At 47.7% G+C, this 21,433-nt stretch overlaps 1 protein-coding gene across 2 annotated transcripts in view; it reads left to right on the top strand.

Moving 5' to 3' along the window:
• The first annotated feature begins 375 nt into the window (after window positions 1–375).
• The window catches only part of EFS (embryonal Fyn-associated substrate), a 143,783-nt gene continuing 122,725 nt past the window's right edge, over window positions 376–21,433 (top strand). Inside the window, exon 1 of one of the 2 annotated variants that reach the window (XM_069633949.1) lies at window positions 376–1,503. In XM_069633949.1, the coding sequence (XP_069490050.1) occupies window positions 1,498–1,503 (6 nt within the window). In that variant the 5' untranslated portion in view covers window positions 376–1,497. The remainder of the gene's footprint in view (window positions 1,504–21,433) is intronic. The other variant, XM_069633950.1, reaches the window with a different exon arrangement.

The following is a 21,433-nucleotide window of genomic DNA, read 5'->3' as shown; positions in this document are numbered from 1 at the left end:
ATGAATTATCCTGTGATTTCACCTCCTGTAATGTCCTTTCCCATTGCCCATGGCCTTGGACCCTATAATTTCCAACATTGGGTTCAGGCTTGATAATTTAATATTACCACCAATGACGGCAAAACCTGGCGAGGAGGCCAGGCAGCCTCCAGCTAGAGTTAGTCACTAAAAAATCACAACTTCAAAAAAATGTAGCATTTGTCTCTAAAGTTCACCTTTGTACAACGCTGCACTCTGGGCTCCGCCTCCATGACCCGCCCACCTGGAGCCCTACGTCCTTTTTGCCCATGAGGCCCTTTGCATGCCTTAAATCTGCCATTGCAAGAGAGCACTGGGTAGCAGGGAGATGGATTTGTATAGGACGAGGAGAGGGTACACATAACAGAGGGATATTTCAATTCGGGACAAAATCACGATCGTCGATACAGGCTCATATGTTGTTTATAAAAACATATTATTGTTTAAAATTCACTCGTTACTGGGTCATGTGCTCTTGTAGCACGGCCAGTAGTTCTGCGGTCAGGACACTAGGACCCTGATCCCAGGTAGAAGAGGAGGACGAAATGGAAAGGAGGAGCGGAGAAGGGAAAGGAGGGGCAGAGAAGAGGGACACAATCCTGTTCCTGAAATTGTACACCAGGCCTCAGCAAATTCAATTACCCTCAGTTCACGGTCCACCCCACTACCGATGCCCCCTCCCCCATCCACGGGTTCTCCCCCGCCGCCACACGCCCCCCTCCTACTCCCAGCTCAGCTGAAATCAGAGCCGGGAGAGCACTCCTACTCCGAGGCCTGGAGGGGAACGGCAGCCCTCGGTTACCCTTTGCCAGAGCCGGGCTTTCTGTCGCCGCCGTGGAAGCTGACGCGTGGACGCGCGTTTCTCTGCTCGTCCCGGTTCCGGATTCCCAGCCTGGCCTGTAACCCCGTTTCGAGAGCCCCTTCTTTCAAGACGTCCTTTGTTCACGCCTGTTTTCTATAAAGTAACTTCTACTACGGATTTTTCGTTCATTTCCCCCCTCGTAGCTGTTTAATTGTCGCAAAAAGGCCTCTGGAAGAGCGGCTTTGTTGGCGCCGATCTGAGCCCCCCTTCAACTTTAAGTTGTGGCGTCTTCTAAGGACTATGGCAGTGTCCTTCTGAATTAAGCTGCGAAAGGCGGAACAGGATTTTGTTTCTTTCAATTAGGGACCCCCCCAAAAAAACTTTGGGGCTGCCTGTAGCGGTTCTGAAAGGCACTGGACGGTCTGTCTCCCGTACAGTGGTTCATTTGGATTGCGTGCACGACCCACCACCCTGTCCCACTGCAAGGTTATTGGGGCGCCAAATCTCAAGTGCCACCAACCCCCCCCCCAAAGCAGGAGAGACGCCACACACCAACCGCAGGAGTGGTTAGACTAGAGGATGGGACTGGCAGCCGGCCTACCCCACCTCTCTGACGATGAACGCTGAGGGCCCCGCGCCCAGCCTCCTCCCCCGTCCCCAGCTGGGAGCTCAGGGCCATGACGGTAAGTGCTGCGTCAACATTTATTTTAAATAGTGTGTATTACTTTTATTCTCTTTTGTGTTTCGACCAATTGGAGCCATTGTTTACCATCATGCCCCACTGGGTGCGTGGCGAGGGTTGTATGCTTTTTGCATTTAACAGGGTGAGAAGACGACGAGGGACCACAGTGGGCGCAGTGCTATGTTAGGGTTTTTTATATAACGCAGTAACCCGACAGTTCTATTGGAGAATGTCCCCCCCCCCCTTTGAACCACCAACGTGTTTCTTAAAAAATACATGTCCAAATGTGTAAACCTGCTTCAGAGTGCACACTGGAAATTGGTTTTCTCCAAGGCTGGGTAATGCCATGACGCATTGGGTGAACAATCACGATGCGTCGTCGTTCTCTGATTCAAATGGCTGAAAAGCAAGCTTGTACACAGACAGGGTAATCCCATCATGCACTGTGCAGAGGTGCTAAACAAGCGTTGACAATGCCTGTAGGCCTGACTTCCCCTCCAGGCTCGCATATCCAGGTACTGCCATCACGTGCCATGTGGAAACATATGTATGTATTGCTGGCCATGTCCAATGTTGCCTGGCATGCTAGGCACATCTTTGTTTGCCTGGATACTCCTATCCAGGGGTCGAATTTAAGATTGCAATAGCGAAAGCTACAAGCAGCTCTTGGGTATCCAGTATTAAATGGTCACCACGAGCTGCCAATGGGGAACGAGGAACTAGTGCATAGCGTTCTGCAAATCGAACTTCCACATACAATGTAAACATTACGTTTTTACTATTATTTATGTCCCCTTGTGCTTTAAATGTTGTATAGATGTGTACTAATGTCTGTTATGCTGGGCCAATTCCAATAAAGTGCAGCAGTGTAATAAAATATAGAGACCAGTTTGAGGTATGAACCATATCTCTTTAATCTCAGCTTCAGACTGAAATCTTGGCAGTCACTCTCCCCACACACGTGAGCCATCGTTGTTGGGTCCTACCACAGTAACAAATGACAAGCAAGTTTACTTGCCGTCCATGAACGAAGACACAGGACAACATTGCATCCCCCCCTCCCGTCCCCCACTTAGAGGATGATCTCCCCTTTCTAGCCCATTTCTTCAATCCATCTCATTGGTCTAGAAATTGTTCTTTTCGAAGTGCTGCTGGCTATTGGGTTGCATTCTTCTCGTTCACTGTCATTGGTGTCTGTGTCTCCATCCATGACATGCAACTGTCTGACGAGCTTTCAGTAAGGACGGGTTGTTCCACTGGTGCGGTGTGCTGTTCGTCTCGTTGCGTTTCCTTTTTGAGTTTTTTTTGGTAACGAGTTTCTGGCGATGGGCTCACCGCAGTTACCATGGAGCCTTTAATGTGCGTCACGTCAAGGTTTCTGAACTGAATGCAGGCGATTCCTTGGATTCTTGTCGTACTAGTACCTGGTCTCCTATCTGTAATAATTAGTTCTCTGGCTTTCCTCCTGGTGTCGGCATATGCCTTCATTTTTGTCTTGCTTGCTTCATCTCTGTTACGAGCTTGTACCTCAGTGTCCGGCACTACCTCTTTGGAGCTTTGTGGTAGCGTGGTTCTGCTAAATGTCAGTTCGGATGGTCACACACAGTGGATCTGTGTGGCGAAGGGTGCATATGGCTTGCAATAGGCGCGTTACAAATACCATATCATATCATAATAACAACCCTTTGTAATGGATCATATTTGTAGAGCTCTTTTCAGGTTGGCCATGAATCTTTCGACAGTACCTTTCGTTGCGGGCATAGAGGTGTATTTTTTTCTGAGGATGAAATCCTAGGTGTTGTGCAAACATTGCAAAACACTAAACTGTGGGCCATTGTCAGATTTCACGATGTTTGGGGTGCCATAGTCCGCAAATGTCTTAACTACTGCTGAGATGGCAGCATGGAATGCTGTAGAGTGTATTAGATGTATTTCTGGGAGTCTCGACGTTTCATTCAGGACGACGAGGGCATATTTTCCGTTGCAAGGGGCATGAGTGTCATCTTTAATGGCTCTGGGAATGTGCGCGGTGCTACCGCCTTGCAAGTGATGCAGTTTCCAAGCGCTTTTTCGTTATTTGCATCCATGTGTGGAACCACACCTTTTTGTACAGTGTTGCCTTTTGGTAGATACAATTCCCCTGTTTCTTGTGTGAGCCATGCTGATTACTCTGTCATGCAGTGTTTCTGGTATTACGATCAGGTTCTCTTTTAGCAGTAGTCTGTTTGGCGAGATGGATAGAACATGCCTTAGGAGGTGAAATGTTTTGAGTAGTTTTCGGTCTGTTTCGGGGGTACACGCTCCCCCGGAGTCAGATTTGTGCCATCTTCCTGAGGTTAAGCTGTCCATTACTTGCATGAGTATTGGGTCCTGACACATGCTGTAGAGAATTTCTTGCATAGTGAGTGACTTGGGGAGAGCATTGATTACAATGTCATTGATATATTGGTCCACTTTGGTGGATTGAGTCTTTTCCTTTGTGGGTAGGGGGTATCGGAATAAGAAGTCTGCTCGATTATTGTCCTTTCTTGGTCGATCTACTGAGTATTCTTATAAGTGGAGTCCCCAGCATGCAATGCAAGGTGGCATCTTTGCATTTGATTTTCCATATATTGTTGTGAGCGCCTGGTCCGCGACGATGGTGAATTTCTTGCCATATAGGAATAAATGATGATGCTTGCAGGCCCATACGACTGCCAGGCTTTCTTTTTCTGGTTGGGAGTATGCGCATTCCGCCGAAGATAGGCTGCGACTTGTAGATGTGTCGGGAGGATGAATCCGGTCTGAATTGTGCTCGGATGGCCCCTAGACCCACCAGGCTTGTGTCCACTGTCAACTCTTGTTTCCATGTCCGGATCATAGTATGCCATGCATGAGGCAGAGGACATGCGTGTTTTGATCACTTGGAATGCTTATTCAGTCTTTTGACCACCCGAATTTCTGTCCTTTTCCTCTGAGGAGCCGTATGGGTGTGCTGACAGAGGCGAAATCCTGTATATATCTTGTGCAATAGCTGGCCATGCCCAGAAACAACCATACGGCAGATGTTGACGTGGGTCTTGGTGTCTCAATCCTGTATATATCTTGTGCAATAGCTGGCCATGCCCAGAAACAACCATACAGCAGATGTTGACATGGGTGTTGGTGTCTCAAACAGTGCTCTCACCTTGTCAGGGTTGGATTTTAGACCGTCTTGCAAGAATGCGTCTGACGAATTTTAGTGTGGATTTGCTAAGTGCACATTTTGGTGCATTCGGGGTAAGATTGGCCTCTTCTAGTGTCATGCACACTCGGCGTAGTGCATTGTCATGTGCTCCTTGAGCCGCTCTGAAGACTGATAATGTTGTTGCTGTAATTTAGAACTTGCAGAAATGTGCTTAATGATTTGATGTATCTCGTTTTGGAAAATCTCAGCTGCGGGGGACACCCTGAAACTGACCTGTTTGTAGCGAAAGAGTCCAAGATGGATGGAAAATTTAGTAATTTAGCGGGAATCTGGGTGTAGTTCAAGTTGGGGATAGCCGTTCAGTCTAGTTTGACGAAGACTTTTGCCCTTTGCAGCAGGTGCATCATGTCAGTAAATCTCTGGGATACATGTCTTTATCTTTCGATTGCCACGTTTGGTGCCCACATGTCCACACATATGCAAATACGTCCATCACTTTCTTTCTTGGGCACTGGAACAGTGAGTGAGACCCAAGGCATGGGTTCAGTTGCATGTTTGATGATATCTTGTGTGAGTGTTTGGAGTTCATCTTGTACTTGCTTTTGTATGTTCAAAAGGATCCCTCGGTAGTGCTGTGCCATCGGATTGATCTGTGTTGATATGCAGTTTGATTTGTTTTCCTTTGAGACGTCCCAAACCACTGAATAATGCAGGGAACATCTTGACTATCATATATCATGTAATTCGGGCTTGTTCTATAGGCGGTCATAATTTGGTACATTATGTGTACCAGTCCCATTTGTATGGCCAATTTGAAACTGAGAATGCTGCCACCTGGTACCTCACCTTTCACTACATACATGTTTAATTTTGCTGTCTTGTCTTTGTAGGTGCATGTGGCTTTGAACATGCCTTTGCATTCCAGAGGTGTGTTTGCTCCATAGGGATAGATGTCTGCTGTTTTCGGTGCTCTTATTCTCTAGTCCGTGATATGTATCTTTCACCACATTGACAGTGACACTAGTGTTGATTTTAGGAATTCCTGGACCTTTCCATTTATTTGTAGTGTTGGACTATATTCAGTGGCTGTTTGTTGCTTTTTGCGTGCACATATCTGCTCTTGCGGTCTCCGCTGGAGGATGATGAATCAGAATTGTAGAGGTGTTGCAGTGAGACTTCTATGTATCTCACCTTCTGACGAGTTGACTTCCTTTTTGTGTCTTCCGGTGTGGAACTTCTGGCGGGATTCACCCCTTCTGTCTCGCTGATGCCTGACTGTGCAGGGATTCTCGCTGTCTGTTAGACGATCGGTTTCGTCTGTTGGTGGGCGATCTCCTTTGACTGTCTTAGAGACTTTTTCCTCTTCCAACTATGGGTGTTTTGATATGCGGTTTTTTTTGAAGATATTTGACATTTTTGCAGATTGACTGAAAGTGATGGTCCCCACCACATCCGTCACAAGTGTGTCCAGTGGCTGGACAGGGGCCCAGATGCGGGAAATTACAACCACAGCGATAACAGTGTTTGACAAATGGGCGCAGTAAGCACACCTTGTGTGATTTTGATGTTGTCAGAGATCCTGTTTGTAAGGAGAGCGCCATGTCAGCCCTGGCAAGTTGCAATATTTCATCCATTGATCTGGTCTTTTGTAATAATTTCTTGCGAAATTCAGCTGATTCGCAGCCACCGATCGTTTGTGATTTCAATGCTTCCTTGTTTAAGTAGTCCAGATCGCAGTATTTTACACATTTGAGTAGCTGCATGACGAAATTATGTAAGGTTTTACCTTTCTCCTGGGTGGAAAATGTGATGCTCATAATCCACGTTTCTTAGTGTAGCAAAATAGGCATTTAGTGCATCAATAATGCCATGGAATGAGTAGGTGGTGGTTTCAGGCATTTCAAACACAATATTGCGTACAACTGGGCCCAGGGAGTGCATCAATATGCCCCTGAGGCGATGCTCCACCCGCACTCCAGTGGCGTCGATGTACATGTTAAGCTCCTTGAGCCATCTGTTCCAGCGTGGTACCAGGCTGTTGGTATCAGAGTATCGAAAGGCGGGACTTTCTTTAGTTCTAGCAAACTGTGGTCCTCTTCCTCACTAGTGGGTAGTGCTGGTGCAGGGGAGGGCGGCGTCTGGGCCGAGGTGCTGCTAACACTGTCATGATCCGACATTTTAAAAATCAATAGAGGGGAAGGAAAGAAAACACTTGTGGCGTTGCAGGTACAATTCTGAGGCTGTGCATGTAAACTGGTAGCGTGTGCACGCTCTTACCTTTTGTGTGGTAGCATGCTCAAGTCCTCACGCTGTGTATGAATGTGTTGTCTGGTGAATTATGGTTCCAATACATGTGCCCTGGACTGGATCTGACCGGCCTCTGCAGACACGTATTTCAGGCCACAAGCGCAATATTTGCAAATCTTGCCTGGTTCGGAGTACACAGCGCCCTGGAGCGCAGATAAGTGGCGGCTGGTGCCTGCTCGACGAACAGGGTTGCAGGATATAACTGGGGCTGGGGGGCGGGACAATCACACGTCACAGCCGGCAGTCACACGACATCGGTCGAGGCAGAAATGTGAGGGAACATAGGCAGTAGAAACAGCCCGTACTGCGGCACGCACGGGTGCTTAAATCTTCGTTGCCATTGTTATTTGGGCCGGTGGTCCAATTCCAATAAAACGCGGCTGCACATTAACATACGGAGACAGGTTTGAGGTATGAACCTCATCTCTTTAATCTCAGCTTGAGACTGAAATCTTGGTGGTCGCCCCACCCACATACGTGGCCCAGCATCATTTTGGTCCTACAACATAACAAAGGTCGCGCACGTTTCCTTGCCGCCCATGAACATAAACACAGGACATAACAATGTCTATTTATAAATTGTCCCAAACACACAGGGTTAAATTCACATAGATTGTTTGGCATCAGTCGGCCCGGGGAGCCAAAAGTAGCTCCTAGTAGTTGGTGGTATCAGTTAACTAGGTTCTTGTAGGCCGCAAGCAGGAGCAAAACGGCTCCCCTCATTTTCGAACCTGCCCATCCAATGTGTACTCATATCACCTATATGTTAATATAGTGCTCCTCCTTCTAATATTTCATTTATTGACCCCCCCCCCCTCCCCCGCCCCGAAGGTTAAAGGGCTGAGTCGCTGCTACCAGTATCTGAAGCTTAACATTTCTGGGGCGAGCACGTAAACTCGTGAGCCGATTGCCCTGAACATGCCAGATTGCTTGTTCCTTTACTTTTCTTAGTACACAAAACATACCACACTTACCTGAAGTTTACCTCACTCTAGCAGCACCCATCCCTTAAAGTCCTACCCCCTAATTACATGTGTACCATCAATGTGCTTTGTATAACCCAATGTAGTCTAAGAATAGTATGTATATCGGTGTTGATGCAGCAACAGAAGTAAATGTCCCATAATGGTGCCTGTCTTGATTAAAACATATGCCCAGAATGCATTGAATCTTATTAATCACGTACCCGCAGGACTAGGTGTACCAGAATACACAACTCAATAAAAATGGCTTCTCAAGATTACGTCTTGATCCATCTGCACAGAGTTAAAACACTTATGATGCACACGTTCACCAACTAGGGCATCTTGGTGCTGTACAGACTAGTTGCACGAGGAAGACAGGGAAGCTAGAAAAAGAGTGTTTTAAGGGTACGCCAAAATGGCAGAATATCACGCAGCTCATGAAGGGATAGAGCAAGGGCCTTTCAGAGTCAAGCAGCGGCCACTGAAAAGGAGTGCCGACCAACACGGGAGTGCTTAAATCGAGCAACAGAGATCAGAAAGGCCAAAGAGAAGTGGAGACTGCGTGAGGGGACGTAGGGGAAAAATGTGACCTGTAGGTACTGTTAGGAAAGATTTCGTAATTGTGGGTAATTTTCCTTCCATGTGGCAACCCCTAAACTTTTTGCTGTTTTCACCATGATCTAGACTTTGCCAGAGAAGTGCAGCCTTCTGCCGCACTCCTCTGGGCTTTCGCTCCATTCTTACGGGGAAACTGACATGCCCTTAAGACAGTCAGTACCGGGAAACGCTGTTTTCCGTAGTTTCTTTATCATGTTGCGGCTTTCGTGCAACATGACACAAGAGGGCACTGTAAGCTAAGTTACTGCTCTCTTGGGTCTCTAGCCTTCTACAGGCCCTAGATACTCTTTTTGGATTGTAACTGATCGGTGCAAGTGATTCACGGACGGGAATGGTGGCAGCGATCGTTTCTTGTGTTTTTGAGCTCCTTTTGGCGTTTTAAGCGCCTTTCTCGCGCTTAGCCCAAAATGGTGGCCTGGCTCCCAAAATGGCCAGACCACGAGGCTCCTTTGTCCTGTCCGCTGACCGTCTTGCTCCCTTCACCTTCCCCAGGTCGAGCCGACCCGGGGCCTTCCTTATTTGGGCATGTATTTTCCCGCAAAACACAGATGCTTTCGCAGGCTTCTACGGGCCTTGTGTGTGCCTCCAGGATGTGGGCTGGGATGTCTGGTCCCAATACACATCCTGGGTGCCAGAGAGTCTAGGGTGGTGTAAATGCCTGGGACCACCGTGGTCCGTGATAGGTCCACGTATGGTGTGAGTGTTGATGAGCGGATCTCCCATTGGGTCCCCTCCGTTTTGGCGCGAAGGGAACCGTGGATAAGAGGGGGCTGGAAACGCCACTACCATGTCGATCTCCTGAGTTCTCACGAACGAATGAATACAGGAGCCAAGTATCCTGCAACCAAGAGGCTGAACCGAGGAATCGCTGGTGACCCGCTGAAGGACTGCTCCTCTGCACTGCTGTCACTTTGTGAAACCCCTTTTACCTCTGATCGAACCAGAAGGCCTGTACTGGTACTTCGACCCTTGGAATAGCGGGGACAGCTATTCTCGGCATCTTCACCATCTCCTGCGCGTAAGCCTTCGGAAGTGTCTCTGGGCCATCCAGCAGACACAGGAGTCTTGCTCTGTAACCGCCGCCAGGTTGTGTTGTATTTCGAGTCCTTGTCACTCTCACACGATTCGTACACTTGGCGTTCCCAGGTCTGAAGTGAGTAGTGTACATTTGGCTGAGATACACACGGCCGCTCCGTTGCCTTGCTGTGGTAACAAACTGTGCGGGTTCACTTCGTTTGGGACATCTTTATCTCAACTCTGCTGCTGCAGAATCTACACGACGACGAGACGTCCCCTGCTCTCCTGAACCTGCTAGCACTGAAACTGACGCAGAGAAGCCTGGGTCTGCTTGCATCGGGGACCGGTGAGTAGCATAGCTAGGAACTGGTCGCCCTCCTGCAGGAGCCCATAGCTTGTCCCCGCTGTGTCAAAACAGCACACCTTTCCATACTCGCGATCTGCTTCTGCCCACAGTGGAGGCTGCGCTTGAGTCGCGGAACTCTGTTCTTCTTCATTTGTGCACTAGACTGAACTGCCCGATTGCCTCGAAGAGACTCCCCTTTTTGCCCCTTGGCACCAGCGTGTGCAGGTACTTTTGAGCACAAGGCTCCACTCTTCGTAGGGCTCGGACTTCCTTTTAGTTAGGTGCCTTTGAAGGCGGACTGGGTCTAAGCATTATTTCGCACTGCCTGTTTTCCTTCCCTTCTAGGTGGACTACACATTTCGTGCATCTAACGCTTTAGACTCGTTTGTATTTGTATATATATTGTATTGGTTTGGTATGTGTTGGTTTACTAGAGTTGTATTGTGATTTCTCGCTACGGTCATTGTTTTAAAGGCCTTGGAATAAATGTGTATATATTTTTAATATAACACCTGTTTGGAGTAGTTTGTAAGTGTCCTTGCTTTGTCTGCTCATTGCGGGCTTTCAGTCACCCTCACCCCTCTTGAGACCTAGTCTTGACCGCCGCGATCGCTACCCTGATTGGTCTGGCTTGTCCAGAGGTTACCCTGTTCCAAGTAATTAGGTTGGCCTTCTGAACTTCTGCGCCGCCAGGACAGAGTTCAGAAATCCGTCTTAACAGGTACTCTGGCCAAGACTGGTGAAGGGCCCGGCAAACAATGCACAGGGCCTTAAAAAAAAATCACTCTGCTTGGCCACCAGAAGCCAATGAAGCAAGGTAAGGAGACGGGAGGCAGATGGGGCGCCCAGGGTTACCTTGGCAGTACTATTCTTCAGGATCTGCAAGCATTGGAGAAGGTAAGCTGGCTCAGCCAGGTAAGACCGTTGCAATAATCAAGAGAGCCAGCCATGAGGGCAGACACTACCAAAGGGCGAAGGTGGGGGGGCAGATGGGGAGGACATTCGACACTATGCAATTTACTTATCATTACAGACATCTTGTTGCCCAATGCATGGTGGGGGTGTGTGTGTGTGTAGGTGGGAAGGGGAAGGTAACCGTTTGGCTGTTTTGGATTACAACTACCATCAGTCCTAGCCAGCATATCAATGGTGAATGATCTGGTGTTGAAGTACAAAACAACTGGTGAGCCACAGGTTGCAAAACACCCCCCAATGGAGTACAGATGCCAATCAAAACATGGCACTGCAGCAATGTAAGACATGCCCTTCGCCCAGTGTATAGCTCCCAATGACACCAAATGTCCCAGAAAGCATTCTATTTCACTCAATGCAAGTCCCTTTTTATGCACATTCCAAAGTAAATCCAACCCTCTAGGGAAATAAGCCAGGAGTTAGCTTTGCAAGGTTTAATATTACAGAATACAAATATCAGCAAAGGACTCTGCTGCATGAGAACGTTGTGGTTCCACAAGATATAACGGTGCATTGGAAGGGCCCAACTGATGAAATCTCATATAGAGTCCAAGTTTGCACTTTTCATTGGGCGGGCAGTATACATGATCCTGCTCCATATGAGATGCCAGGCTACAATTGGTTGGTTCTTCCACCGTCGGTCATGTTCCATGTGGGTCTGCTGGGCTCATCTTGTAGTCTGGTGAAGGTCAGGTCACTCATAAAATATAGTGTTGCTTCTAAACTAGCATGCTAAGCCTATTTACTATATCACTCTGGCATACACCTGTGTGGCGCGGGGAGTGGTGCCAGGGGGAAGGGAGGATGAAATGCAGTCATGGTCTCAACCATGGGTTTGATCTTAAATGTGTCCCTCCCTTTACCTTGTGTTACAAAGGATGTATTTTATGCTGGGGGTGAACAGTCGCGCATGCTTAGATCTTTTATGGACACTTGATTTGTGCTAGGACAGGGGGTGGGGCAGCTCGCTTATCATGAAATGCAGGGCTGTGGGGGTCGGGTCACTGATGTGGGGTTGGCTGGATGTGGGTTAGAGCCCTGCTGGCAGCTTGGTGGTGATGAATGGGTGCTGTGGAGCCTGGTGTTGTCTCACACTCTTGCAGGGCGCATTCCTCTGAAAGATACTAAATGTTTGCAACCATGAAGGGACATGGGAGGGGGGGTGGAGGAGGAGGGAGGGCTTTGAGTGGACTTGTGTGGGAACTGGCAGTGTGCATTCATTCTGCCCTAATGATGTTGGGTCTAGTGAAATATATCTTTCCATGGAACTCTGCTGGTGCAGCGCGGTCCTGCAAGCCGGTGCTTTCGCCATAACTACAAAATGGCATTTCTTTTTGTGTGTCCTAATGCCATGCATCTGCTGTTCGTGCTATATTGCTTTCGCCCTGAGTTTCGTAGTGCGGTTGCTCCCCCCCCCCCACCCCCCCCGCTCGCCCTCCTTATACACTACACTACACTACCTCATAGGGGATTCGCCTCACCAGAAAGCGCTTAGGGTCATGGAGATATACTCATTTCCATCCCAACATTCTGTACAGTTGCCTCGTATGCCTCCATACGACAGAATGCACTCTGCGTCAGTAAGGATGAAGACCTATCTACAAGACTTCATGCCCCAGGATGCACCCTACCTATACCTGTCCAAAGAACTCCCTAACATCAGTGGAGGCTGGTCACTTTATAAAAAAATGTATTGGATGGGCGGACATTTCCCCTCAAATATGTGGGCTTGGCAGTTCATAGCACTAGTTCCCAAGTCAACCAAAAGAAGTTTGGGGGAAAGTGTGGTTCCCACTCTGAGAACTTTTTTAAAATAATAGATTACAATAGAGCTTTTTTTTTCCAGCACACTTTCTGTGAAATATTGGGTAAAAAGCCAGTTTCCGTTTGGGTTTCTAACTCAAGTCAGCAACAGTGCGCAGGAGTGTTTTCATGATGCCAGTATAACAATATTTTCCTTATGGCCTGCACCAGTACATGTTAGTATTCCCATATGAGAACATACACGTTTGCTTTGCACATAATGATACTTTAAGAAAACCTATCCATGCTGGCTCTGTCAATAAATGACAGTATTTTTATCTGCACGTGAGAACATGCTTCTGGGGCGCGAGTAGGAAAACCTGTCCAGACTAACTGTACCATGTAGAGGAGTCTAGTCGTGTACCATCGCGTCTCATGCTGGCTTTACTACTGATGTCCAGTAAGAAAATATATCCAGACTGGCAGCCCCAATGTAGGCAAGTCTAGCCACATACTGGCACAAACACAAGCGGGCCCATTCATACAGCATACATCCCCCTCATTCACACATGCATACGCTCGTTCATTCACATGCACACCCTCCCACGCACTGTTCCATTCACACACGCACTTTTTTTTTTTTAATCAATTTTTTTTTTTCAGCCCCAATCCGAACACTTCTTATTCTTAAGCAATCTGCCATAAAGGCATTCTAGCTCCGCACAGCACAAAACGGGAACCAGTAAGCAGTGAGAGGTTCCTGCACGTGCGTGGAGACGCCAAAGCACTCTGCGCTTAATGGCTGCCCCAGGCTGTCTGTGCACAGAGGTGCAGGAGTGCTCCTATGCACTTTCAGGCCTGCCACGCCCCCCCCCCCACCCACCAAGCTTGCATTCGCAATGGGCCATGCAAGGCTGGGCAAGCAAAACGCCCCCGGCCTTGCATTGCTTCTGGGGCATACACGCTGGGGAACCAAGCTGTCGCAGGGAAACCACATTTCCATTTGACATCAAAGCCAGCCTGGGATCGCTCCCCTCAGCTTCTTGCTGCTTCTGAGGGAGTGTTCAGTGTTTTTCTCTGGACTGGCTTGGCTCGTCCAGAATGTATGGTGGGTTGCCACCCCTGCTTACAATTCTGGGTGCCACGCCCAACATGCACTTGCTTTTACCAGTACAGTTGCCACCGCAGTAATGCGACTCTCTTGGAAGAAACTCTTCCTCCTACCGTATAGCTGCTCCAACAAGACGTCCCAAAGTGTACTTGTCAGCATTCCTGGGGTTACATGTCCTGAAATGTTCTTCATCAACACAGAAAAACAGATGGCTTATGGCATAGCAAGGCTGTGACCCAACTGGCATTTTGCCTAAACAGTACAGAGCTCCCGTCCCCAGCCAGAAGGCAGACTACATGTTCCACAAAGCACTTTGTTTTTCAGTAGCTATGTCTCTTGAGCACACAATATTCCATGCTCGGTATAGTGTCTGCCAGAGGACTTCATGATCCAATGTCCTAGAATGCACACTGCTTCCCACGTAGTAGAAGCCATGCAGGATTTGCTAGAATGCATTTTGCCTTACAGAGCACTACAGGTCTCCAAATGTATCTGGCTCGCTCTGTAGACATACCATGTGGTTACGTATTGCAATGTATTTGTCCATAAAATTCCATTGAGTTTAGAGGCTGGGAAGGAAGAGCTGAATTACTGGCCAAATCTGCTTTCTGAAAGCAGATGCACTGAACCGCCAAACAAAATGGCACAGGTGCCCCCTCTTGTGATAGCCAGAGTAAATCAATGGCGCCTGAAGAAAGTACCCTGAACACCATGCCACATGCTAGAAATTCAACCTTCACAATCGTGAGGATCTTAAAATCTTACCTCTGCACGGGCTGAAAAATCTCTCCCTGCACAGGGAGAATGATCTAAAGAGTAGGCCTGTTCACATATTTGTGAATGAGGGTGCCATATTTCTAGATTTAACTCAACAAGTCAAGGTTGCCGGCTTGCTAATTGGGCTCATGTCATCCTCATCCTCATCGTCTTTGTCCAGCTTTCTCTATTTGGCCAACTGCAGTTTGCTTGATTGGGTTTATGGGTGACTTCTTGGAAGTGCTCTTGGATAAAATGCTGGTGTTTGATGCAACCCCTCTTCACTGTGACAAATTATGAAGCTGGATACTGTACAACACCTGGAATGGGGAAAAAAAGAGAAATGGCATGGGTTCTGTTGGCAACTTTGGGTTTGGGCTGATCTTAAGGGCCTGAGGGAAGTCCTAAACCTCGAAGGTCTGGAGTTTCTTGAACCAATAGTTTTAGCTGGAGGTCTCGTCTGGATCTTCTGCCAGGGAGTGGTCGAAGAAGACACATCCTGACACATCTTCTACTAAGAGAAGTCAAACTTGGGAAGCAACAGCCTTAATGGAGACGTTTTTCTGAGCTTACCACTCGTGCAGGTCTGTAGCTGCTCTTGGTGGAGAATCCCTCAGCGTTTAGTGTTGGTAATCCGTTGTAACTTATGGATTGCTTGACTTTGTAGGTCCGGGCAAGGCAGAGCTTTGCAATGCATGCGTGGTGTCGCATTCTGGAAGGTCTCCATAAGCAAAGTGCAGCTCTAGAAGACTATTTGAACTTTGAGGGGGGTGGGGGGGCAATGTCTTTTGTAAAGGTGAGCTGCTACATAGTGAGCCCATGGATGCTGGTGAATCCTAAGATGATGCTGGCAGAAAGCTGGGCCTTCCCAGTCTTGGATCCCTTTTACGGGTAGCACCTAAGCTACATCACTTGCTGCCTACCTATGGGTGTAAACAAGAATACTGTCTTCCCCTACTCTTACATCAGACATTATGCATGTTGGCCAAACCCTACCATTAAGAGCGGGAATGCCGGAAGTCCGACAAAAGCTCACTGCTTTCATTGCTGGAGATGGGCGGGTTTGCCCTCATCAACAAATTGGCAATGGATATAATTTAACTTTTAGGCCCTCCACTTTTGCAACCAGTACATCCTTGTTGGTACTGTGCTACCTATCACCCAGTGGCAGTCCCCTTCCAGAGCCCCACACCCCATTGGTCGCCCATTGCCTGTTGAATGTTCCTTACTTAAAAACTGTCTGAAACATCCATGCGGAACTATGTGTTTACAACCACCTCTGGGGTTTTTGTTGTTGCAATTTTCGACCATGGTCGTCCACAATTTTTCTTTTTTTCTTTACCTGGGGTTCCCCAACCCTTAGCTGTAAAACCTAATGTATATTTGGTTGCCACGCCAAAAACTGTCCACCAAGTTACAACTACCAAATGGGGGTTGTTTGTAAACACGTCATACCGTTTTAGACCATGGCAAAAATCTTGTCTGCAGATAGCAATACTATTTGTAAGAAATCTATTTTGGGATATGTATTCTCACCTATACACCACTTCTGGGCTGATGTTCAGGAGACCTTGAAGAGGAGGATGTGTATTCCCTTGCAGCCCAGGAAGAGTGAGACCCTCCTCCCTGGGATGACTTCTTTCAACAAGGATGTTTAACAGAGCTCCCCCCACCCCCCACCACCACCAATTGGACACCCAGTGAGTAATACACCTGCCTTAATGAAGGGGAATTGTGAAGGAAATACCAGATCCCCTGTTAATGATGTGGTTCTCTATGGGTGGCGTTTCTAGGAGAAGATGGCCTGCGTAGGTTTCCATGTGGACCCAAACGTTTTGACGTTGAGCCAATAAAGCAAGGACGAGTGAACCTTTCTTTCCTTTGTTGGTGGTTGTTGGGTGAATGAGCATGGTATTTTTTTTTTTGTTGTCCGATTATGCCTCTGCATTACACCCACTGTAGTGCTGGTCCATAAAAGTGCGGGTAGGACGGAGGGAAGGCACCACCATACACAATATAAAATTGTAGACGGGTAACCTACAGGTGGACCACTGGATCCCTTATCTCATGATCTCTCAGCTGTCACCTGGAATCCCTCGATGTAATATATGCCTCTAGTTGATTACTACCCATCTATGATTCTCTATATAAACAACTATCCTAATGTAAAAGAACCCCTGCCTCTCCTACTCTTTCTGTCCCGTTCTTGCCCTATCAGTTCATTAATCCACCTCTTCTCCTTTAACTGCCCTCAACCATGCCAGAGTGCTTGGCTCTGTCGGTGCTATGCAGATAGTTCACGTTAGATGACGATACACTTCAGCCATTTATGCGCTCTCGTCAAAGATCTGTACGCAGCCTGCAGTCATGGGTTTTCATCCCAACAGGGCACACTCATCCCTTTTTTTTTCTTAGATGGATAGATCGAGTACCATTGAATTGGATAATGAAACCTATTCTTATAGCACAGCACAAAAAAATGGGAGTAATCTGTCACAAAGCACTATATAAAACCATTAAAATGTAATTTAATGGGTTTATCATTGCAATGCTCCCTTGGTTTCCGAGGCGGGTGATCAGCAGAGAACTCTGCTTCGTGGTGCTTAGACTGATGATTTAGTGGCAGGAGTTCTTCTCCATGCTGACTACCAAACATCATGAAGACTGCTTTACTTTGCTAGATGATTTCTCTTTATTCTGTCACCCGAGTTAACTTCATATGATCGTGGCAGTCTGTGCAAAACCCATAGGGCACTAGATCAGGCCCAGTAACACACCAAGGCTGTAATTACCAAGAAAACGGTGTCCAGTCAACTGGTCGACGACAAACTGGTCGACTGCAATTTGGTCGACACCATTTGGTCGAATGCCAAATGGTCGAATTTTTTTTTTTATATATATATATATATATATATGTGTGTTTTGTGGGTTTTCGTGTGGGGAAAAAAAATAAAGAAAAAAAAGGGGGTTGGGGGGGGGGACCCCCCCCCAAAAAAAACCCAAAAATGGGGTAAAAAAAAAAAAATTCGACCATTTGGCATTCGACCCAATGGTGTCGACCAAATTGTCTGTCGACCAAATGTTTTTGACCATTTGACTGGTAACCCAAGAAAACAGCTAGGCATCATTAAGCATGGATATTTTTAGTTAGCTACGTGAGTGCACCTTTACCGTTTAGATGACCTTGTGGCGCTGATAACATTCTTGAGTAATTGCACTCACAAAGTCCCTGATTTCCCGCCATAGCATTAGCCACTGAACAAGGATAAGTCCGGCATTCGGTTTTATATGGATTAGAAAGTACTCGATGCTATTATGAAGAGGTGCCCTCAGCTGCCACCACCTGACCATCTAAATGTGAGGCTCTGTTCAGTCACGGTACACATTTGAACTGGCCTGTGATTACTGGTAGATTATTTATTTAAATATTTATACATGGTGGAGTGGGGGGGGCGGGGCATTCCAGAGAATGGCAGCACGGACAGGGAAGCTGGACCCTCTCTTCCCCTGCTCTTTTCTGGTTAAATCTGGGTTTGATGAACCAATGCTTGTGGGCCGATCTTGGTGGCCTTGCCAGGGTGTGTTTTCAGGTTATGTGGGGCGATGGATAAGATCTTGAATTTAATTTTGTCTTTAGCTTGGAGCCAGAGGATGGACTTTCTGGCCTCCGAGATGTTAGTCCTGCTTGCTGATGTCCAGTGTGGCCAAGAGGGCATTTTTCTGCACTTTTTGTGGCCTGTTGGTTTTTTTTCAGACGTGCTGCACAGTGGAGAGTTACAGTAGTCTAATTTAGAGCCAATGAGGGCACGTGCAGCTTTAAGCCGATTCTTGGTGGTCAGTAATGGTTTGCTGGCATTGAGGAACTTCTTGACCTAGCCTGATGAGGAGGCAATGTGGTTGATCTGTTGTGCCATGTTTTTATGAGTCTAGGTAAATCCCCCCCCCCCCCCCAAGTCTTTACGGACATGGTGACAGGGATTTTATGGCCATTGATGATAAGGGCCTTGTAGGGCTGGTTTAATCGGAAGAGCCGCGGCCTGATCAAGAGTAGCTCACTTTTTTCATCGTTGAGACAGACTGTGGCCATACAGGACTGGATAGCTTCAAAGATGTTCACTGTGAGAGTATCTTGCGTATGCTCGTCGGAGAGAGGGGGAGGATAAGGATTTGCGTGTCATCAGCCTAGTTAGTATATGAGATGCCTAGCGAGTCGTTATGGTCGAACAAGGGTTTTATAAACATTGTACAATGTAGGAGAGACACAAGAACCTTGGGTCACTCTACAAGATATCGGCATAAGTTGCGACCGCATCTCTGGCAAAGACTTGAGGATCTATCGGCCAAGAATGAGGCAATCAATTTTGACAGCATCTGCGGAGAAGTGGGCTGAGGAGGTGAGGTGGTGGCAAAGAGCCTGGTGATTGACGAGGTCGAAGGCCATCAAGAAGGAAGAGGGAGAGGTTGCTGGGGTCGTTGGTGTCATCTAATTGATTCTTAAGGTGCAAAAGGGCTGTTCAGTCGCATGTTTTGGGCGGAAACTTGATTGCTGAGTGCCCAGAATGTGATGGGATTCAATGAAGTTCTGAATTTGGAGGTATGACACTGTCAATGATTTTAAAGGGGACGGGGACAGTAGTTGTGAGCTGGTAGTTAATTAGGATTTCTGTGTCAAGGGTGGTTTTATTTATATATATATTTTGGGCAGTGGGGCAATCCAGGTTTCTTTGAGGGTAGATGGGATGGAGCAATTGGTTACAGTGATTAAAGCTGTCCTAGAGAAAATGGTATTGGCCATGCCCTTGCTTTAAAGGATGCACCTGCCAATGTTCTAGACTAGTAAACAGGTTATCATTGATCCAAACAGTCAACCAAGTAGCTGTCTTCTGTGCAGCTGTAAGTCAACCAAATCCATCTCTGGTAGGTCTAGCGAGGCCAAGCTGATCTCACCATCGAGGCTGCTGGTGAGGCAAAGCTCAGTAGTGTTTCAGGAAAACTGAAGTCTCTTCTTTTAAAGTGCCCAAGTGATCCTTGACTGGCAGCCTACATACATTAACACCCATGGGTAGGCATCCTTGGACCTTGCTGGGTATTGCCACACATGTGAACTCCTCTGCCAGCTCTAACTTCTGAAAAACAAGTCAGGACGGTTGTCAGAAGTGTGGACTGCCGGGTACCTTCCAGGACTACAGAAATCTGTGTAGCGCCCTGTGTAAAATGCTTGATTTCGGACGGAAGTACAGATCATGCATCCGACCAAGCAGGTCGTGGCCCAGGCAAATAAGATTGGTGTGGAATGCACAGACTTATTCCGAGGGAGCAGCACTGGGTATCTATACAGCAGGAATCCTAAGCAAGGATTTGATCAGGCTATTAGACTTGAGTAAACTAAAATCTAGAGAGAGAAAAAACAGAGGGTCAGAGCCAAGTTCAGTAGCTGAAAAGGGGCCGCTTGGTCTGCTTTTTTTTGTAGCAAAGCAAACGCCCAGAAAAGGTGAGTCGGGGTCTAGTCTGCTGTTGGCAGGGGAGGTAGGGGGTGATAAACCCTTGGCACCTTGCTATGTGCCACTACCACACCAGCTGCCGCAGAAGTGTTCAGGATTATGCCCCTGTTCTTCCCCCGGAGGCAGAAGCCCATCCGACCTGCCCCATTGCTAGACAAGTGGTTTTCAGTGCCCCCCACTTAATTAACATTGTTACCAGCTGCCCTCTCCTCTTGAGTAAATCTATTGTTGCTGGGCCCCACCTGAGGCCATATCTGCTTATATTTTCTACTAAAAGCAGTCATTCTACTCCCTTTTTGAGTGCCTGGCGCGCCGCTCACCCGTGTTGGGTAGACCTGGTAAGCTCCAACTGTCCTTCATCTGCTCCTCCCATGAAGTCAAATGGACTTTCTGGGTGCTCCTCTGTTCTGCAGTCGCTCTGGTTTCGGCGGCAATTCTGAATCCATGTAGCCTGGCGTAGTGCTGCAGTAAGCTGTTGGTCTGGGGGCTTTTCCTGGCGGAGCCGCTTGGGCTTGTAACTTGTCACTCTCCCATAGTTCCCCCAGGCCATGAATGCAGGCTTGTGCATCTGAACGCCACTGAAGATTGTAAGACCTTATTGTGTTTTTACTTTGTTTCTGCACACCACCCTTCTACTGTGAAGGTCCCAGGCGTGCGTCTAGCTCCCGCCCCTTCTGATTCAGCCTTAACGCCCCCCCCCCTTTTTGTAGGCCTAAACAAGATTATACTTTTTGCTTAAGAGAGCCCCGACTGGGCATTGACGATTCCCTGTATTATTGTTGGTGGTGTGACGCCCCTACAGAGAGCTGGCTAGGTCTTGATCGGCGAAAAAAGCAGCAAATGGCCATGGACTGTGTGGTCAGGCATAGTACTTTACAACTGGGTGGGTAGGTGGAAGTGGTCGTCGGGGCTGCCAGAACCAGAAGGATGATGGGAATGCGCTCGGGGTACAACATCCCATCACGCAATGTTATCATGCACTGAGGCGAAGAGCTACAAAAAACAGTTCTGACCCTTTCTGTAGAATAAAGGGACTACGTTCTTCATTCGTTAAGCTTCTGTTGGAAAGGCAGTTTTCCCCAGAGTGAAAGGCGTCGCAGGCATACCCTTCTCCCCACCAGTATCCGGACTAAAGTAGCTAGTAGCAACTTAAAAGGCCCATTTGCCCTCAGTGCCCGACGCACTCTCGAACAGCACAGACATGTTTATAGTTAGTTAAAAATCGATATTTTTAGCCGCTCTTCTGCTCGTAGGGGGATGGGGATTTCCACCTGTCGTTGGAACCTCGCCAGGCTTGTTTTCCCAAAAATGTACCTAAAATAGCTTTTGGAACGTGACCTTCCTGCTGTTGGCCCCATACAGTATGAACAGTGCAACAGCGCTGCCTTTCTGCGTGGTTTGGCCAGCCTGTTTCTCCAGGCCTGGACAC

Source organism: Ambystoma mexicanum, chromosome 13 (genome assembly GCF_040938575.1).
Source record: "Ambystoma mexicanum isolate Mex_15411 chromosome 13, UKY_AmexF1_1, whole genome shotgun sequence".
Taxonomy (NCBI): Eukaryota; Metazoa; Chordata; class Amphibia; order Caudata; family Ambystomatidae; genus Ambystoma; species Ambystoma mexicanum.
The sequence above is the reverse complement of the archived record's forward strand: the minus strand, read 5'-3'. Positions and strand labels throughout refer to the sequence as shown.